Genomic DNA, 15871 nt, shown 5'->3' on the forward strand with positions numbered 1-15871 from the left:
GTTTGATAAATTCATCAAGAATGATTGTGGTTGGTGGTTCGCTGTGCATAAAGAGAGTGCATGTCACTCTCGAGCATCAAAGTCACATTATTTATTTAAGAGCCCTTAAAAGGTGCAGTATGTAAGGATTGGCTACCTGTCAAATTCAAACAAACCCTGCAGCGAGTGGGTTGTGTTAGCCGACTCTGCTCGGAGCAGCGGGCGATTGTTGGGGCTGTTTACTGTCTGACTATCACCTCTTGACGTACAGTGTGGCTAAAGGCTAGCTGGTCGTTTCACATTCTTTAAAAAATAAAAAAAAAGTTAATTTTTGAAGGTTTTAAACTAAATTTTTTACACATTGCACCTTTAAATTGGACTAAATCACACAGACATCATTGCAAGCATTGCTCCTGAGTCAAGCAGCAAAAAAGTAGCAGCACGATGCATTTGAGTTAATTATCATTACTTGGCATTTTACCTGTACTTGACATATATTGTGCAGCCCTACTTACAATACTGTTATTACAGCTTTTTACTGAGTGAGTGTCCCAATGCCAATAAGTGACGCTAAACTCTACAACCTGAGCACAGCATGCTTTTCTGGCATTGTAGATTTGATTGTGGGGGGGAAATGGTTGGAAATTCAAATGGCAAAGAAACAGAAGGGTTATTTTTGATCTCCACGCTGTCGCCAAGCCTCACAAGTACAAACGCAAAGTCTACCGAGAGCATTGCCTCACCTATCCAGAAGGGTCATGTCAGCAGAACAGACATGACGGAGACTTTATCCACGTGTGTGTGAACTACAGAAATACATCTTCGTCTACTCTGGCTGATGTGACAACGCTGCAGCAGACTGTGAGCATATTGCACCCATTTACCCCGTGCATCCCAAGCATCTGATCAAAGTCACGTCTCCTGAAGCTGTGGTTTGTGTATGAGCCTTGTGAATGTCCACCATCATCCTGACCCCTGTTATCTAAACACACATACTGTTTATCACTCAGCCTGTGCTTTGCTCCCAAAGGTCCACTCTTGATCTTTTTTTCTGGCCCAGGTTATTGTGAAGGTGAGTGACACTAATTAGGTTACAGGCAGCAGTAGAGATGTCCAGGTACGATTACAGTATGACTATAAGCAGTTAGCACCTAGCTAGCTAACTGGAGAAGTCACCTGCAGCAACGGCCCATGCTAACACTGGTTTAATACTGGCTGTAGCTGAGGTTGGTAGCACGCAGCTAACCTGCAGACAGCCAGTATCGTGACACAGCTAACCTGCAGACAGCCAGTATCGTGACACAGCTAACCTGCAGACAGCCAGTATCGTGACACAGCTGGCCTGACAGCAGCAAGGTTTGCTAACGAGCTCGTTGTGTCAGATCTGAAAGGCAGTGTCCCCCGTGATGATGGTCACCAGCAGCTAACAGCCTCCAAATCACCGGGAAAACATTTCAGATTGTTGCATTACACACACGTAACGTAACCAGTTGCCTAACAGGCAGCAAACCGAAGCTATCGCGTTACATGTCGTGCGGGTGGGCAGTTTGTTTTGGAGCAGACCACAAAGACGACTGTCAACTGACGCTACTGTTTACGTTAGCTAGCGTTAGCCGAGTTTCCTCACGTCACTCAGCTAGCAAAGCACAGAAATACCTAAACACAGAGATAACGCACACAAGTGCGGGCACGACAGGGAGACAGCAAGTAGGCTAAGTAGTCGGAGCGACATGCATACCTGTCCGAAAGGCTCACCTCCGTACAGCGCGAGCTATTTTGGCCAGCATTAGGTTGGCTTATCTGCTGTATCACAGCGCCGGGCGGGTTAGCCTGCTAGCTGCACTTTCCAACGTTAGCAGGAATAATAAAACAGCTCGCTCACCAGCAACTGTCAGCGGCCTCCTCGTCTCCGCGTCGCGATCAGACAGGAGCCGAGCAGTTCAGTCGACGTCCGAGCGCTTGGATGCGGTTATTGTGAAAGGAGACAGAGCCATGCGTGCGTTTCCCTGCCTCCGCCCGCCTCTCCCGCACCTTCCACTGCGATTAGCTCCGCTCCGCTCGGCCGGTCCCAGCCCCTCACTGAGCCCCAGCCCAGGGCGGTGACGTCGGGACCTGTCTGTCTGCCTGTCTGTCTGCCTGTCTGTCTGTCTGTCTGTCTGTCTGCCTGTCTGTCTGTCTGTCTGCACACATCTCCCTATATGCTGTGTATGTGCACGCAGGCTCGTCCTCTCTGTCACGCACGCCCACAGAGACAAAGGAGAGCAGGACAGTGATGCTCACATGTCACCTGACTGATGCATGTTATTTATTACATCCTGTTTGTCTTGTAACTGTTGCATCACATTTAAATATACGCTTAATATAAATGTGAATAAAGGACACGTTTATGTTTTTATAGTTGCAACAATAAAGATGTTTATGTCAGCAGTAAAGGTGCATTATGTAGTTTTGGGGGGGAAGAAATGTTAATCAGAAGAGAAAAATCATTTTCTGCTTAAATAAACTAAATAAACATCTCCCTGAATAATCTGCATAAACAAACTGACCTTAGAGGGGCGCTGTGTGGTTTTGGAAAAGAAATTCAAACTCAGCATTTAAATATTTACAATATTAATGAGGTAATAATAAAAAAAAAAAACACAGAAATACTATTTTTTTCTCAGAGGAAAATAAGGTCCCAGAACACTGTTTGATGCTAGAAAGGTGGCAGGGTCCGCCACATGTAAACAAAGTCAAACAGTATACATTGTGTTGTCCTTTAAGGTCAGTTTGTTTATTCAGTTTATTCAGACATGAAAGCAAAGAGAGTTTGTTTATTTAGTTTGTTCAGGCAGTAAAAAACAAGGACAACACACCTTCATACTGTTTTACTTTGTTTATATTCATTCGTTCGTTCGTTTCCCCTCATTTTCAATGATGTTTAGAGCACAAATAAACAGAATAGGTGCAAAAATGTGATAACAAACAGAAACAACAAACATAACACAGAACAAATAAACAGAATATGTAGTTAAAAAATGATAACAGATAAGAAACAAACATGACAAAACACAAATATAGCAGAAAAAGTGCACAAAAGATAAACTGTGAACAACCATACATGACAGCCAGAAGACGTTAAACTGGCCTACAGGTAAAACTGTATCAAGTTTAAAATGTTTCAAGTGTTTGAAGCACAGAAACTGAAAGATAGTTTCCCAGGTGGCAGGTATGTGGCGGACCCTGCCACCTTTCTAGCTTCAAACAGTGTTCTGGGAGAACAGCTTGTTTATTCACTGATGGAAAAGATGAATATTTCTCAGTTTGTATTATTAACTCATTAATATTGTGAATATTAAAACTCTGAGTTTGAATTTCTTCTACAAAACTACATAATGCCCCTTTAAATGACAGCATATGAACCGATTTGTTTGATAATCATTATTGTAAACGATTATGTTGAACTGAAAGTCTCGACGTCACGTGGTGTCTAAAGTGGTTTTGTGGTTATCTTGACGGCGCAGACGTGGAGCAGCCCAGCCTGACTTCCACTTCCTTCTTTATCTCACAGCAGATCCTCTGTGGGTTTACAGCAGCTGTCTCTGGAGAGGAGACGCACATGAAGGAGGACATTAAAACAAGCGCTCCCAGCCTCACTTGAACAGGTGACACATGTCGACACCTTTATCCTCAAACCTCTTGTCCTCCAGGGCGCCACCTATCTGCTGCTAAACACGTTTTAAAATTAAAAAATCTAATTTAAAGGGAATCTCCAACAATTGTACACATTGAAGTGTGTTTACAGGTCTTAGAGAGAACGACTGCATATGTGAAATAAGTAGTATAAAGCCTCTTGTTTCTCCAGAGGAAGCTGCATGTAATCTGATAAACTGCCTCCAGTGATGTCACTCAGTGGCTAAGATGCATTGTGGGTAATGTAGGCAGCAGGTTTTAAAAAGGAAGAAGAATGAGTGGAATAAAAAAGGCGATATCTCTGATTCTCCTGTATCGAGTCAGAAAAAAGTTAAGTATTTTAACTAGTGGACTGCTTCTCAAAACAGCATTTACATTACCCACAATGCAACGTATCCACTGAGTGACATCACTGGAGGCAGTTTATTAGATATAAGCAAAAATAGATATCAATCAATCAATAGATGTCTGCAACACAGAAGCCATTTAACATAATATCAATACTGTTATTTCTACAATCTCTGTACATAATTTTTGTTAATTTTGTATATTTTTTAAACTAATAATTTGAACTAAAATCTCACATACTGCACCTTTAAGCCTAAAATTGATCTGAGTTGATCTGATGTTGTTAAATTTCTTCTTTTCACAGATCAGCCTCAGAACTGAGCTTCAGATCAATGTCTTTGATCACAAGAGTAAGAAAACTATTTACATTTATTATAAACTTAAATGAATAAACTTCAGTCAATACGGATATCGACACATTTTATCCATTCATAGCCTACTCATACCCCAGAAAAGTTATTATTTGTAGTGGATACTTGTTTAAGCCGAGTACTCACTAATCCCCCGTACACAGCCTGGATGTTTGTGTGCTGATCCGTCTTCATGCTGCATCTTTCGACCCAAATCACATCTTTTATGTGCTGAAATGAATAATGAGTTTGATACGAGGGAAAAGAGTGAATTTACATACTGTTTAATACCTTGGTAAGAATATTTATTTAAAAGTTATGCTGAGATTCAGTCTAAAAATGAGCCCTCCCTGCATACACAGACCTCTGAGCTCTCAGAATAGCAGGAACCATCTACATATGGTGTGGAGGCTCTCTCTCTCTCGCTCTCTCTCTCTCTCTCTGGGTGTTGATTTCAGGAGCCTCCTGGTCTGAAGTCTCGCTCGTGTCCCAGCTGGTCATAATTTCTGATCCGTTCCACATATCCCTGCAGGCAGCACCTCGCATCACTGCCATCGTTACTAACGCCCCATGGCTGACACACTTGTTAGCTCCGTGATTCAGCAGCTGGCCCAGAGAGTCTGCAAGTCTGATGTTTACCATTTTCACCACAAACAAAAAAAACAAACAGTTATGTAACTTCTTCTGCATGACTTCTGATGAATTACGCATCAGAAAACGCTGCATCGTTCTTCTTAAACTGCACTGAAGAAGTTCATATCATCAATTTGAAATAATCAAGACTTCAGTTTGTATATTTTTATAGTTAAAGTGAAGTTTTTTTTTTTTGCTTTTCATGATCTGCAAGAACCTTTAATGCCCAAAATGCAGATTTGGATCCAGTTGCCCTTCAGAAAAAAAAAAAGAAGCTTTGATTGACAATAAAAATTCGGTCAATGACGTCATCAATGGACTCGAGTGAACACTGTGCTGATCTTCTGTACGTCCTGATCCAAACATATATATTTATAATATGTCTACTAGACTTCTGAAACAGCATTCATGTTATGGCTGCTAGGGTCTAGTACAAACATGCAGAACAAACAATATTGTGTAAGTGCTCTTGTGCAAACATCAGCTGGCTGCATTGATCAATCTGAACTCATGAGTAACCTGCTTTTCAGTGTTTGACTGAAGCTAATGTCATTTTTTTTTTTTTAGACCTTTATTTATTCAGGGAGAGTTCACGGAGAGCGATGCTCTTTTTTACACAAACTCGTCTCACGTGAATCACGTTCACACAGTTACACCTGAGAGCTGCTCATATCAGTACATACAGCAGCCAATGAGCAGCTCCACTCAGAGGGGCAAGCGGCCTTTCTCTTTCCCAACCCAGACGACTGCCGACCCTCTGGTGACACGCTCGCCTCTCTCAAACTCCGATCATTTACACTCCAGTGACTTTGTCAATAGTCTATATGCTCACTGGCAGAATATTGGACACCGAACACATTCACACATCCATAGTACCAAAACAAGTATTTATACTGTTTCTATATTAAGCCTTTATCAACAAAATACACATGAAAAAGTCATCACCTGTCTGATCTCCAACACACAACCCAACAGGCTGACATTAGTGACTAAAAACCAAAAATAGTGACATGCTTTTTTTTTTAACATCCCGCTGAATGTGAAGACAGTTTATAAACTAAAATGACTGTTTTCAGCATTAAAATGTACCGTTTTTATACAGAAATGTTACATTATGAACATGTCTATTATATATATACTATACTATACTATACTATATACTATTTTCCTGCCTGTAAGTGTCACAATTTCAATTCTAAATCAAAAACTGGAAATAAACATTCAACTTCAGTTGGCGAATCAAAAGCCAGATGTGTGATTCTCCCAGTTTTCAGTCCTCACCTTCGTACACGCAGCCGCTGAGCATCCAGCATGTATCCAACACTTTGTTCTTGTAGCTGCACACACACACATTGCAAAACCCGCCAGGATTAGAAATGATACTACTGATGGGTTTCTGTGGGTGAAAGGTTAAATAGCTCTTCTGCCATCTAGCGACTCTTATTTTTTGATTTGTATGTTTGTTCCTAACTGACTGGTGAAATATCGATTCTGGCAGCTGCTGTGGACAAAAGATGATGATGGTGCAACAAAGTAAACTTTGTTTCAGTGCCGTACAACCAGACTCCTCAATTCATCCTCAGCACTTCACCATAAAAAAAAGTTTTAATTTATGACTTATCCGACCAGGATCATCGTAATTTGACCTGAGGACAGAGAAGAATAACTATAACTATACAGAAATAGCCAATCTTCTTGCTGATTGGCTAATCTAGGTCATGTAGAGGCATCAGTATTAAACTGAGACTGTTTCGTAACCAGTTAAAAGATCCTTGTAGTAAAAGTACGGCAGTTAGATCTCATGGGACACCATGTAGCCTATCTCTGAATAAGGATGTGAAAATGTAAATGACAGCTGTTGGGCCATGAACCAATGATCTGTTGATCTTTACCGATCAGGACTCAATGGTCTAACAGAACCACAGCTGTCAGTGCTGTAAAAAGTTTAAGTTGTGGATTTGGAGACCTGTGACACCCCAGACTCCATCCTCCAGGGCCTTCCTATAGCAGCCTCCTGTGACTCTGGATCTCTACTCGTCACTGTGGAGATTTTTAATGGTTTTATAAAAACGGTGAAGCGCTACAGTGAGTATTTATCTTTGCTGTCCAGTTTCAAAGTCCAGATTGATCCCGGACAGCAGCTCTCCTCCACAGGAGCGGTTCAGCAGCTCTTTCAGGGCTTCGTTCACGTCGTTGTTGAAGACGGTGGAGAAGCTGCAGTTGGGGTATCCTCCACCACCTCCATCCCTGGGAAATGAACCCATCACCTCCTGCACCCACTTCAGCTCATTGCTAAGCTCCAGACGCAGTGCATCGAAGTGGTTCTGTCTCTCCTGGTAGCGGCTGCTGACGGCCCCGAGGCTGGAGCTGAACACCTGCATGTCGTCCTGCAGGCTCCTCTTGAAGGCCTCCACCTTACGGAACTCGTAGCGGATCTGCGAGAGCTCGTGGCGCACGCCTTCACTCTCCTCCTTGTACCACGCCTCCTTTTCATTGTATACAGACACCATGGCATCGATGTCTTCTTGCAGGGAGTCGTGGGCCGCTGCCAGGCTGACGAACGAGCTCTCCATCTGGTCGATGTCCTCCACCACCTGGGCGAAGCGCTCAAAGTTTACATAGGTGTTGTTGGGAGGCATGCTGGAGTGAGACTTGATGGTGTACTCCCTCAGGCGCTTCGTCTTCAGCTGGCGGCGCTCCCGTTTCTTCGGCTCCTTGGCTTTATTCTCCTCCTTGTGCTCGTTGGACTTCAGGGTTTAAAGAAGGAACAGTTAGAACAGGAACAGATACAGACAGCTCAGGAAATTCTGCTAATGCATCAGGTAGACTTGCGTCAAAGGTGCACGACACACACAGATTTTTCCCTCTCTGGTATCTTGTGTAAAACACAGGCTTGTTCACAATGAGGCTACAGGGAAATTAGCAATTATTACTTGATGCAGTGAAAGAAGTCCAAGACACGACTCGCCTACCATGTCAGAGTGAACAGGTGACCATGTGGTCACCCAGTACACCATTTGGATTTGAGTTTGTTTATTTGTTTGCACACATTAAAAGATTACATTTGTAAGAATTGGTAAGAATTCAAAGAAGAAGAATTCAAAACTATAATCTGGCTGAGGGAGTCTACCTTGCCATGTGTTGTGCAGAAACTACATTAACTTTGGCTCGTTTTGACACACAGGGAAGTGAGAGCTAAAATACTCATTTGCTTTTCTACTTTGAGTTCTTGACTCAACATAAAATCTTGTTTTCTCAGGTGCTCAGCTTGTGATCAGTTTGTCTTCCTCTATCTTGAGAATATAAAAGGCAGATTTCTTGAAATAAGAAGATCATTTATCACGAGAAAATTAAGTTATAGGATCCATAAGAGTGCACCGTCACATAGACGCACTGCTCTGTTGGGTGAGTTTGTCATTTATGCATGCTGGCACGGCTCTGCTGATCCCTGACATTGTTAGTAGTGTCATGTGATAATAGGTTGATATGATTTCTTGAGATGACGAGACACAAATATCAAGAGTAAACAAGGTAATACAGTCATAAACTTAAGATAATGGTCGTTCATTTCAATAATTTGTGGTGTTTCTGGCTGAAATCTGCTGGGATAAAGATTGCATTAAAATATATTTCTCTCCACAGAAAAACTGAATTTAAATGAAGAATCAAGGTCAATAAAAGTCGTCTCCAATATAAATATACTTTCAGAAAATCCCTTTTCTTATCTGGAGCTGGATGAGAGATTCGTCCGGGTGCATGGGGACCTCTCGGAGCGTGAATCACGGCTCCAACAGTCTGGCAGCCTGCAGCAGGTTTGCCTCAGGACTTTGTTTGCTCTTGGCTCAATTCATTATTCAGCACATGATCAGTGTTCAGGTCGCCGCTACTGAATTAAGCCTTCACACTGCATGATGCTGCTACGCTCTACATGTGATGAGCGATGAGCTGACGCCCTGAGGGGCAAGTGAGGATGTTTTTGTGATGATCCATTTTCAAAGTCCGACCTGAATCGTTTTCTCTCCTGTGTTTGTGACTTTTGCCAGAATAATCTTTTGTAATGTTATTTTCACAAGTAACCTGATGAAGGTCGAAGTACCGAAACATTGTTGTCATTAAACTTTATTGGAAGTGAAGTGGACAGTGTGCGGGAGTCGTTTTCCTGATTTTGTCGGCCTTCGGTCTTCTCCTACGCACCTGTCGATCTTAAGGTGTAGCTTTCAGGAGGAAATTTTATTTTTTTCACAGGTGGAAAAAATTGAATGGGGTGCAGTTCAGCCTCTTGTCGTCAAAATGAGTATTACAAAAAGAAACACTTGAGCCTTCCAAAATGTTTTTTTTCTGCCAAAACTTTTTTGTACACGTCTATCCTTTAGACAAAGTAAAAATAAATAAATAAATAATTGAAAATTAAAGTTTTACCTTGATCCATGGGTGATTTAGAGCATCTTGGATTGTTAATCTTTTCCTGGAAGAGAAAACAGAAAATGTCACCAACCCCTTAATGTCAATTTTCCCATTTAAATAGATTTGAGGTTGATAAATGATTTTATTATCACACTACAGTATTTTATCTCTCTACACTGAATGAAATCTTCAAACTTAAGACTTTTCATGGTTGCACAATTGCAAGAAATGGGAACATTCTCAAAGTCTTATGAGTCATTTTTATACACATCTCCCTTAAATTCAGCCCGACATATCCAACATCTTTAGAGACTTTGTCATATCAGATAACATTAAAAAAAAGATCTTTGGATTAGAACAATGTTTGGCTGCGCAGCGTGAGTTTGTAACGACTGACCAGCCAACAGGTCAGCTGAGTTCAAGAAGCTAAACTACAGATGAACTTTGAGTGATATGACATTTTCCTCCGGGCGTGCTCGAGCTCTTACTTCTTATCCTTCTCCAACAACTGGCTGATGAACTTCTTGGCCAGCTCGCTGGTGTGACAGAAGAACTCCTCATCGAACTCATAATTAATGGCTGAAATGTTCCTCAGTGTGTCCTGTTTGGTCTCCCCGAGGAAAGGTGAAGCTCCACTCAACCTGGAAGGGAAAATTAAAAAAAAAAGCAGTTTATCACCCTGTTTGAAAGAGCTGCAGTACGATGAGGAGTTTACTGTAAGTCACATTATTTGATTTGGGGGTTCACTTGCAGGATGTAGGTGATGACCCCGATGCTCCACATGTCTGCTTCTAACCCCAGAGGCTCATAGTTGACGATCTCCGGTGCTTCAAAGGAAACAGATGCATCACTGTTAAAGGGTCACTTCAGATGGACAGCAGCTTTGGACCCTGGAGCTACATCTTAACATGCATGTGCATCCATTTCTTCTTTTGTTTTTGTATATCCCTCTTAAAAAGTTCAAAATAAAATAATAATATAAGAAGAACTAACCAACAAACTCGTCTTACCGACAAACTCAGGCGTTCCAAAGATGTTTTTGAACTCGACCCCGGCTTCAATCTTGTGGGCGAGACCGAAATCGATGAGTTTGATTCTGGGTAACGGCACGTTCTTGTCCAGCAGCATGATGTTTTCAGGCTGCAGAGGACAGAGAGACAGAAACACCTGCCTGAATAACAAATACAAAAACTACAAATTATATGAACTATTACATAGTTTCCCTCCCTCAACTGTCTGTGTCTTCATTTTTATACAAAACAATCACTAGAGATCTGAGAGGAATTCACAAAGTTACTGTGAATATCAGTCAATTCATATTTCCTACATTACACACGGTTAATTGCTCCACCTAGTGGAACAAACTAATTAAATTCATTGTGCCGTCCACCTGATAAGACCGGAGGCTGCAGTCACTAAACTCTATCATATCACAATAAAACATCTATAATCAGCGTCAGAGTCTCACAGAAATAAAGTTATAAATAGAGTTTTCTCCACTACTATCTGGCAAACCAGTTACAGCACCTGATTAAATGGATCCACCCTGGTGTCGCTCATGAACATTAGATTGAATTAAACAAGCAGAATGCAACAGCATCACAGTATCAGCTCTCACAGCCTGCCGGAAAATCCTTGAAATCAGCAAATCACAAATAATCCCTCAACTCTCAGATCAACAGATTCCTCCTTCACTTCAACACATGGGAACAAAAATAATCCCAGATCTAAAACACCTACTGAAGGACAACTCATTCATCTCCTTTAAGACCTGATTCAGAGGCACGAGGTCAGAGAGGGGCACCTTCCAAAAAAAGTATTAAAAATAAAGTCAATATAATGAATAATCCAGTCCACACACCAACATGTAGAAGATATCATGAGAACATCTAAACTTTAGCTCATATTAAATATCTTTACATTGAACGCTGCTCCTCTGCTCTTCACATAGAGCGTCTTTATAACAAACATCATGAGTTCATAAGGCCTTTCAATGAGTACGGTTTAGACCTGCTCAATTTGGAAAGTGTAACGAGATGACTTTTGTTGTGCGCTATACAAATAAAGATGGATTGATTGATTTCATGTCTTAATTCCTGTATAAACAGGATGCTGCTTCTTCTGCAACAATTAAGTTAAAAGGACCGCAGACTTGTGTGATGATCTGTGGGGAGGGTTTTTTATGCCTGCATCCTGTTTTCTGCACATGTCTGTGGAATAAATACAGGAAAACACAATCACAAACAGCACTGACACTTTGCAAGTTACAAGTTTCATCCACATTCAGAGGCAAACTGAACGGGGGATTGAGCGAGCCCAGGGACGAGTGACAAACGTCAGGCAGGGTCGTTTGCACACGCTCATCTCTGCCTCTGAGTTGGGTTGCCAGGTACCACAGCTTATATCCCGCACAGAAACTGAGAAACACTTTATTTTAATATTCATTTGAATCGCCATGAAATCAGGAGATTAACGTGAGGAATTACCAGCCAGGAACACGGAGGAGAAAAGGAGAAAAAATAGGGAGACTCCTGCGAAAATCAGGAGTGTTAGCAGGTATGCTTTTAGGCTTTATAGATATGTATCTGATATTTTGAAACCCCCTTCAAAGCACTTCAAAAATGTCAGGACTGGGCGACAAAATCAAATATCATGATATTTTTGACCAAACACCTTGAGATGACTGTTCGTACTTTCACAAAATACTAACACAATGAGATTTCTGATGAGTCATCACCAGTGATGTGGATATTATGACTGAGTGTTTAAAGACCACAGTTAACTCTCTTTGTTTCTTTAATGATAAAAAATTGTTATAATCTTTCGAGGAAAGTTTTCCTTCTTGGTCTCAAGAAGTACAAGTTTTTATCTTCTATCATGGTGAAGAAGCAGCTTCACCGGAAAATAAAGAAACACCAGAGGAGGGATTTTTATTTGTAAAAGGTGAAATGAATCACCTTCAGATCCAAACACCACATTTTTACTGTTTCTTTACCAGTAAGAAGAACGTAAACTGTCACACGGTCAACAGCTGGTCGTCACAGACATGACCTCCAACTGGAGAATCAGGTCTTAAGACGATAAGTTGCTGATTTTTGGTCACAATCATCGTTATTTAAGCAGTATTTCCTGTTCGGTCTGCTGATAGCTTAAACTGTGATGACTGTACTTCTGACAAAGAGGCCTTACAGACCATGCTGAGTCATCCTGAGCAGCAAAATCTGAGCATGAAACAAGCTTTTTGTCGCTTTGACAAAATGTCACGGCTGAACTGACAAAGTTCAGGAGGTCATGAGGTGCATCTCAGTGAGGTCTCCTACATGTCGTCACAACAGAATATGGTCTCGTGTGGACGAACCTTGAGGTCAAAGTGGGCGATCTTTCTGGCGTGGAGGTAGTTCACCCCCTCCAGGATCTGCTTGATGAACTGAGTGGCCTCCTCCTCGCTCAGAGACTCCTTCTGTGCCAGGAAGTCGAACAGCTCCCCTCCAGAGACCCTGAAACACAAACGCCCATCACTCACCGATCATCAGAAGTCACTTTGGATAAACATGTCAGCTAAATCAATGCAACATCGCTAAATCAGTGCAGAGTAAGACTTTCTTAACCTTTGATCTGAAAACTGACACGGACACAAATTAAACTTTCATTATGTCCGTTATTATTTCCGTGTTTTTCGGGACACCTGGTCCTCTGTGACTCACAGCTCCAGGATGAGCACCACATCCGTCCGGTTCTCGTAGACGTCGTGCAGCGTGACGATGTTGGGGTGCTGAATCTGCTGCAGGATGTCCACCTCCCGCTCGATCTCCTCCCGCCTCACTCCTCGAGAGCTCGCCATGCTCTGACGCTTCTTGATGAACTTGGCGGCAAATTCCAGACCTGTGCTCTTCTCTCTGCACTGTTTGACGATGGCAAACTGCCCGCTGAAATACAGAAGGGGAGAAAAAAACATTTAAAAAACACAATTTAAGGGCTCTTTATCAAATGTTTGTCTTTCGTGTGTGTTTTACCTTAATTAGAAGTAGCGTCCTCATGAGACACACCGTTATTTTGAGTAAACTTGTGGATTTTGTTCACAACTTAACAATATGTATAACAAACGTTTAGCCGTTTTGTTTTAAAGCATAATTTCCTACATTTTATGTTTAAATGTGACTTTTTGAGTATTTTCAATACTTTAAGTACATTTTCCAAATTTTTGTTTTAATGTAGTTTTGTAGAATACATTTCAATATTTACAATATTAATGAGGTAATAATTACAAACTCAGAAATATTTAATTTTTTATTAACACTGAACACTGTTTGAAGCTAGAAATCTGGCAGGGTCCGCCACATATAAACAAAGTAGAACAGTATAAATTGTGTTGTCCTTGAAGGTCAGTTTGTTTATTCAGTTTATTCTGTCATGAAAACAAAGAGTTTGTTTGTTTGGTTTGTTCAGGCAGAAAAAGATCTTTCTCTTCCCCTAAACTACAGAGTGCACCTTTAAATACTCCCTTCACCTCTACAAAGTCTCAACATCCATAACTCTGCAGTCACCACCGACAATATTTTTTTGCTCTGGTATCTGAAGCCGGTTGATCCTTGAATGTTGCACTTCAAATGCATTTATGTCGTTTTCCCACCACTTCAGTTTATTCATAGTGTCACACACATTCTGCTGCCTGTCACTCTTATATACTCACATTACAACACAAGCAAACGCTCAATTTCATGCTGAGCTCGACGTGGTTCAGTGTTTAAAATCAAAAGGTTATACGACTGTACAGCTGCGTCTATTTTTTCCTGGTTCACTCGAACGGTCTGTAAGCGAACACTTCACTTCCTCATCTGCAGCCGGTCTGGGATCAGATATAGCCTCAGCTAAAGATAGAAGACGGCTTTAAAAAGCAGCCTGACACGCAGAACAGTTGTCTGACAACACACAGCAACAACGAGGACTCAAATACAAACAGCTTCATCTCCATTTTATTGACATTTATACACTCCGGTTTATTGAACCGCTTTGTACTGATGATAATTTGACAGCAGTCAAACAGTAAACACACAATTTGACTCTTGTTTAAGCATTAAAGGAATAAAAATACATCACTGAGTTGTGCAGGGGGCATTTTCAACACGCAGTTAATGATTCAGTATAATTTCCATATTATTATAGCGCAGCAATAACTGCTGGGTGCAGTGACCTACATGCTTGTCAGTGCCCTTGAGCAAAGCAACCTCGGTTTACTTCCAGAAATGTGTGTTTTGTTCTGCTACAAAAGACTCTGAAAACGTTACTGCAGATAACTTTTACAAGCTCAACACCAACACTGATTTTTATTAATGATCATCAAACTTATATATTCATATTACTGATGTCTGAGTCACTATTAAAGTACAATTCTGAAATGATGATATAATGAAAATAAACATTAGAAAGGTTTTCCTGACTGTCACTGAAATAAATGAATATATAAAATTAGAGTACAGTCATAGTTTTTATTCGTATTTGGATTGTTTTTATTTAATTATCTTATTGTCTGTTCATTTCTTATCTACATATTTGAGTGTTCTCACGTTGTTTTGTTATTCATATGTGTGGTTGAGCTGCTGCAGCTGTGCAGTCCCCTTTTGGGAATAATATCCTCCATTTAAAGAAGTTGATAAAAGATGCAAATATTATATCCTGCATGCATGCATGTCTGTACCTTCCCAGCTCTTCACCAATTTCATAGAAATCCTCCACCTTCTGCTGTTTGAATAAATCCATGTCTGCAGTCCTCTCTGGTGTTTGTAGTTCTGATAACTCCTCTGGTTCACTTCTCATCTCTCTTTACCTGAAAGTTAAAAACAGACCACATATTATTATCATCATATAATTATTTCACTTAATAAGTTTTTTAAAAAACATAGCAAGTAAGACTGTTAAATGTGATTACCTTGACAGTTGGGACAGTCAACGACGTCTTAGTGGACACTGAAGTAACTTAAGATATTGCAAATGTGTAATATTACACAAGATATGAGCAATAATATGAGTGATTAGAAATGTCTCACCGTGTTAAAGTTAAAGTCTCGGCGGTGAACACCTTGTCCTGCTCCTGTCCTGCGTGTCCGTCCAGTGTTGTGTTCAGGCCATGTGCCTCGACACATGCCGCTCTCTCGCAGGAGACAGCGTCACACTGAACTCCCTTCAGAAAACTACACATTTAATGCGGCAGTGCTCACAACAAACCAGAAACTAGTACATTTTTTTAATATTTCACATGTGAATATAATAGTTAACGGTGGCTCGAGCAAAGCAGGTCGTTCGAGCTGAATGTAAACTTTAACTTATTTAACGTCACATTGCCCTTCACACCATTATACTGACACAAAAGTGCGAAATCTTGTTTTTAAAAGATGATTTGAGGGTTTTTTATTTTATGCCGAATTGAAAACTAAAATGTTGTAAGTCCGCAGATGTTTTCAAAAATCCTGAATCAGTCACGTATCTTA

The 15871-nt window shown here is 40.9% G+C and overlaps 2 protein-coding genes across 3 annotated transcripts in view; both read right to left on the reverse strand.

The window, feature by feature from the left end:
- herc1 (HECT and RLD domain containing E3 ubiquitin protein ligase family member 1) overlaps nt 1-2041 on the reverse strand; it is a 63263-nt gene extending 61222 nt beyond the window's left edge. Inside the window, 1 exon segment of the mRNA XM_073464037.1 lies at nt 1862-2041. The gene's annotated coding sequence lies outside the window, so the exon portion shown is untranslated.
- A 2409-nt stretch (nt 2042-4450) lies between these two features.
- Nucleotides 4451-15149, reverse strand: dapk2a (death-associated protein kinase 2a). 2 transcript variants are annotated; one of them, XM_073465239.1, is made up of 9 exons: nt 15082-15149; nt 13091-13312; nt 12745-12883; nt 10397-10526; nt 10138-10213; nt 9875-10027; nt 9402-9447; nt 6264-7729; nt 4451-4977 (listed from the first exon to the last, which is right to left on the reverse strand). In XM_073465239.1, exons 1-8 carry the CDS (start codon nt 15141-15143, stop codon nt 7076-7078), a joined length of 1482 nt encoding a protein of 493 aa, XP_073321340.1. In that variant the 5' UTR covers nt 15144-15149; the 3' UTR covers nt 4451-4977; nt 6264-7075. The 2 variants fall into 2 exon arrangements, with proteins under 2 accessions (XP_073321340.1, XP_073321339.1); XM_073465238.1 differs by lacking the exon at nt 4451-4977 and having other exon boundaries at nt 5612-7729; nt 15082-15143.
- Nucleotides 15150-15871: the final 722 nt, after the last annotated feature.

This window comes from Pagrus major, chromosome 4 (assembly GCF_040436345.1).
Source record: "Pagrus major chromosome 4, Pma_NU_1.0".
NCBI lineage: Eukaryota > Metazoa > Chordata > Actinopteri > Spariformes > Sparidae > Pagrus > Pagrus major.